General features: G+C 42.8%; 1 protein-coding gene across 1 annotated transcript in view; it reads left to right on the top strand.

Moving 5' to 3' along the window:
* The window catches only part of im:7147486 (zinc finger protein 865), a 6,710-nt gene extending 1,760 nt beyond the window's left edge, over positions 1–4,950 (top strand). Inside the window, exon 2 of the mRNA XM_014016610.1 lies at positions 1,470–4,950. Within this exon, the coding sequence (XP_013872064.1) occupies positions 1,526–4,597 (3,072 nt within the window). The 5' untranslated portion in view covers positions 1,470–1,525 and the 3' untranslated portion in view covers positions 4,598–4,950. The remainder of the gene's footprint in view (positions 1–1,469) is intronic.
* Positions 4,951–5,627: the final 677 nt, after the last annotated feature.

Below are 5,627 nucleotides of genomic sequence, written 5' to 3'. Positions count from 1 at the left end.
ATATAAAATTTCTATTCCAGCATGATTTTTCCAGTTGGCCAAATACATGAAGAGCTCCATTGGATTGGTGAAATACTTTAAACTTCCGTCTGAGTGACAAATTTCATAAATGCTAACTTTTGGGCCAAACATTTATTGCAGTTTTAAGCAGTTATTTAAAAAAAATTCAATATGTCTATTGCATTATTGCGATGACGATAAATTTTTGAATATATTGCTGTGTGCAGCCCTATTGTGAAGTATCCACTTTGCCACTGTTTAAAGGTCATATGTGAATTATTACTGAAGTCAGATAGACCAATACAAACTTCAACCATACTCCCCTTTTATAAATCGCTTTTTTATGAAAACAATGCAGGTTGTAAAAGGTTTGTAAAGTAAATTATTGTACTACAATAAAATTTATAAATTGTTTTGGCATTCAGATTTTTAGTACAGTATTTTTAGACCGAAATCATAAATCTCAGTGTTATATTTTCAAATTAAAATATAAATTTCTAGATATGATTTTAGTTGCTACGTAGCTACATTGTCCTCTTACAATTTGCATCACATACAGGTTACTGAGCCAGTGCATATTTAGATGCCTCTAATTAATAAAGACTTGTATTTCTCATGAGATAAGAAGAAAAAAATGTAAATAACTCAGACCGAGTTGTTTACATTGTACATTATTGTGAAGGAAGGAMTTTACAGTAATTGCAATGTCTGTAAAAGCTTTGCATTTGTGTGTTTTGACCTTATGTTCGTAATAATTGTATTAAGGTCAATAATAAGTGTAAAACACAGTTGGATGAACTGATGATAAAACATCCACAAGGCCCAACATCAGCCATCTTAATGATACCACCTGAAACAAAACTGCCCAAATATGAGTATTACCCGATGTAGCATTTTTGTCAAGACAGCTATTTTCTCCCTATTAGCAATTATCGGTAAAGCAAGTTTTTTGACTTGAATGTATCGTTAGATGTTATAAAAATACTAGTCTATAGCAAAGCAGCCATACTGTTTGCACTCAACAACCAATTATGATTACACCTGTCATGTTGRGAGGAGGGAATCACAGCATCATGTTTTTGCAAACATGTTTCCCCACCACCTATAAGAATGGTATTTGTGGAAATAGTGYATGAATTCACAGCTGTGGATTCAGTTTCTGTAAAAGAYAAAATAAAATAAAAAATACACTAAACCTGATGGATCTGGTGACAGCAAGCTGTGATGGCTGTCTCCTCATGTTGGAGTCCATCTCATGCCTCGGGTGCTCTGCAGAGTGAGGTATTGAAGAAACCGCAGACAATAGCAGCTCAGATTTTAAATCACCTCGCCTTTTCTCCCTTTGCCTTTTATTGTGTTTCAAGGTACTAAACCTTAAATAAAAGCATTAAACTGAAGGAAAACTAAAATTACTTTTTAAAAATGCGACTTGCTGCTTTAATTTTGTCTACTTTGTGCTTGATTTGCAGGAACCTTCTCAGCTGTACCAGAACGCCCAGCTTACGGTGTATGTCGGGCTGCCAAAATGCTCGGATTACAGGGAACTGCTTCAGCTCCCAAAGTCTATCGGTGCGTGGCGTGTTCAGACACCTTCCCTGGCTTAGCCTCGTTGCTCGTACATCAAGCGAGCCACGCAAGTGCCCTCTCCAAGGGCTCTTCTCCTCCACCAACGCAGCCCAACGCCATCCTGCAGGAAACGCTGTTTGCAAGCGCAGCCTCGACCAATGAGCAAACCAACGCGGCTGCTCCGCTAGCTGGGAGCCCTTCGCCTGGTTTTTACATTTGTGACTGTGGAGAGGAATTTCGGGACTTTAGTCTCATGCTGGAGCATAAACGCTCACACGTCTCTGAGCTGCAGCAGGTGCGGCCCCTAGAAGGTAATATTGCTCTTTCTAGTGGAGCGGAGTGTAATAAGGATTTTCCTACCAAGGAGGAAAATCTAACCATCCCTGTAAGCCAGGCAGGTTTAGACCTCAGCCACCCCTCTACCTCCCTGTCCCCAGCTTTTGAGGAGTCCACATCAAACTCAAATACAGCAGATGTGGCTTTGGAGGACCATGTTGCCATGGTAACCCCTCCTCCAGGCCAGTGCACTCCTCCTCCAGATAAYAGCATGGAGCAAACTGAAGACTTGCCTTCTGCTGCAGAGGACATACCAGAGAGGGAAGAAGATGCGGCTTCACCAGACAAAACAAATTTAAACCAGCACAGTGCAAAGGGTGAGAATTTGCCCAAAAACGACACCCTGATGAAGCTGCTGGCGTCGGCATACAAAAACCGCTTCCCGCCTCCTTTGTCTGAGAGTCAAAATTATAGTGAAGTTGTACCCAAGCAAAAAGCCACTCAGCAAAATTATAATAAAGTTGTACCCAAGCAAGAAGCCACTCAGGTTGAAATAACACCAGCAGATAAGCCAAACGTTTCGCCGATCAACGATCTCTCCATTGCTCAGTTGAGGCGACTGCTTGCTAAACCCGGTATAAAAACCAAAGCTCCGTCCATTAGCAAAATCCTGGAATTAAGCAGGAAGAGGGTTGTCTCTCTAACAAAGACCTTGTCTCCTGTTGTGGTTCTTGAGACCCGCCAAAAGCTCATGGATTCCGCCTGCAAAGGCACCTATGGGAGGTATCAGTGTGGCCGCTGCCGTAGAGTCTTTCAGAACATAGACAAGCTGACAGAGCATCATTTTTTGCACAAAAAAGAAAGGATTAAATGTTGCCGTCGTTGCAAGCAGCTCATCATCGGGCGGTTGCCTTTGCCCGACAATCACGTCTGCCCTCAGATGAGAAGCAAACCCGTAAAGTCCACGACCTTCAAAAACAAGTCACCCTTTGCCCCTAAAATAGTGCCATTTCACAGTCTGAACAATACAAAAAAAGTTTTCTTTTGTCCGTTGTGCAAAAACAGCTATGCGCGGAGGTGGAACCTGAAAACACACAAATGTACCGGACAAAAGTCACTTCACTCCAGGCAGGGCAGTTCCACGAAGGAAATGGTCACCCTAACYAACACAGATCAAGATAAAAGCGAATGTCTGAGTGTCGCTGTAGGTACCGAGGTCACAAGCCACATCAAAGTTGAAAGGGATTCCCCAGAGTCAGAGGAGGCAGCAGATCCACCGCTGGCCTGGACGACTCCGGCAAAAAGCTTCTCCCCGTTCTTTGTCCCATCTCCTGTTATGGATCCGCAGCAGGAACTTTCTCTTGCTTCAGTCCAGGAAGGAGAATTAAGAAGCTGGGATGCAGAAAGTCTTAGCGATGAAGATGACGAAGAAGGACAGTGGACAATGCCGCTGGATGATGAAACGCATGCGTTTAAGTTTTTAAATAGAGCTGGTGAGGATGAACAGGCAGTGCAGCCAGAGTCAGTCCAACGCTCGGAGATGACTCCCCACAGCCTGCGCTATTTTATGAGCAATGGCGTAAAGCGTTACCCGTGCAACAGGTGTCAGAAAACCTACAGTCGTGCCTCGACTTTGCGGCGCCACCTGCGACTGTGCGGCTTTAGGCCACGTGGGTTCGGGGGCATGGCTCAGGCTCACTTTCAGGGCGCCGTCGCACAAAATTCAACTGCTGTGAAGCCACTGTTCTCCTGTTATGTCTGCGGGAGGACCTTCAATCGCAAGGATAACATGATGACTCACAGAAAGAGATGTCAGTTTAAGCGGACAATGTCAGGCGCACCGAGAGTGGCGGGCAATGCGGTGGCGGATAGTCAGCCACCTGTGGATGATTCAGGAAACTGGGGCATCATGTCCCTGCCCTCTGTACTTCCAAGGAGGGTGACGTGCGAGTGCGGGGTCGGGTTTACGTCTCCCCGACTCCTCCTGGAGCACTTGCAGAAGCACGCACAAGAATCCTACACATGCCCCACTTGTGGAGAAACGGTCAATTCATGGGCTGACTACGAAGTTCATTTGCAGATCCACATGCATCCTCATCACCAGCTGATGAAGGGACTACAGCCATCGCCACCCCTTTTAGTTAGAATACTGCAGCCTCAGCAGCAGTCCGCTCAGCCAGTGATCCAGTCCGCTCAGCCAGTGATCCAGTCCGCTCAGCCAGTGATCCAATCCGCTCAGCCAGTGATCCAGTCCGCTCAGCCAGTGCTGCAGCCTCCACAGAAACAAACACGCTCAGAATTTCACTCGTACCCGTTGAAAAAGCAGCGGACTTTGTGCAACCGGTGCGGCAATACTTTCGCGTCCCGCTGTTCCCTTCGAAGGCACATCTCCTGGAATCGCTGCAAAGGCATACGGCCCGCGAACCCTCCCAAAACCTTTAACTGTTCTCACTGCAACGCAGACTTTCCAAACAGCATCAGCCTATTGTTTCACCAGCGAAACGGAGCGTGCAAACCTGCCATCAAGCCCGTTCGCTGCCCCGTTTGCCTGCGYTGGTTCGGAACGATGGACAGTTTGGAGAAACACTTGATGACTCACAAACAGTCTGAATCGTACCGCTGCGACGTCTGTCAGGGCACGTACCCATCCCTTAAATCCCTGAAGATCCACCGTAGGAGAATTCATCGCATCCTGATTGGAAACCCTCGGCCTAAAACACAAGACCCACTGACATTTAATGACGCTCGGTTTTAACTGAGAAGGGCCTGACGTTAACTGGTCCGTATAATATGCCGTTTTATTGTTCTTGAACTGTTTGCTGTTGTTCTGTTTTTACTTTTCAGGACTTACCTGAACAATATGCAGCCACAAATGTTTTAAAACAATTTTAAAATGTTTAATCATATCCTTTGTCAGCCACTTATTACAAAAAAAGGATTTGTTATACTGTTTGTTTTAGTTTTTCATAGGTCACTACTATCTTGTTTAGCTTTAATAGCCTGTAAATAGTAAAAGGAATTTTGTGTATCAAACTTCTTTCAGAAACCTGTGATGTAGCTTGTTGTTGGTGGTGATGTTAATAAACCTACAAAGTGTGGGAAATATCATTTGTATCATTTTTTTATGAGCTACTATTTGGGTTTAAAAAGTTAAAACAGGATTACTGCAGTTTATTTCTCGCATTAAAGATTTAGCAGGAATATTAGTGGCGTTGTCGTTTATTTATTATGAAATCAGCACAAAAGAACATTAAACGTTAAAGTCACACTTACTGATGTGAAGAATGTTTTAAGTACATGCTTAATTTAGATTACATTTTTATCTTAACTATTGTGGTAGAATGCAATTGTTTACATAAAAATAAAAGATTATCTAACAGTAATTAACATCCTTTAAAGGTAATCAACATGAWTGCCAGTTGCGTTTAGTTTACATAGATAAATGCAGTTTCATTCAGGGCCTGAGAAAATGGTGAATAAACCTGAGTGCACAGTTTTAATGGCTTAAACTACACATAAGATAACCTTTATTGTCATTGTACAGAGCACACTGAAATTACAGTTCAGAGTTATATTTAGGATTTCATTAACATTTAACCCCCAAARATGAAAACTATAAAGTATTTCAAAATAAAACAATAACTTGCACATAAAATGGTAAAACTTGATATTTTGTAAGAGGGTTTACTGCAAATACTTTCTGTGCAAAGTAAAATTTTCCGCACTGAAAATGTTTAAATAAAAAAACAACGACCTATTATAATTGTAATAGTAACCTATTACTG

The sequence above is a fragment of the Austrofundulus limnaeus genome, unplaced genomic scaffold (assembly GCF_001266775.1).
Source record: "Austrofundulus limnaeus strain Quisiro unplaced genomic scaffold, Austrofundulus_limnaeus-1.0 Scaffold148, whole genome shotgun sequence".
NCBI lineage: Eukaryota > Metazoa > Chordata > Actinopteri > Cyprinodontiformes > Rivulidae > Austrofundulus > Austrofundulus limnaeus.
The sequence above is the reverse complement of the archived record's forward strand: the minus strand, read 5'-3'. Positions and strand labels throughout refer to the sequence as shown.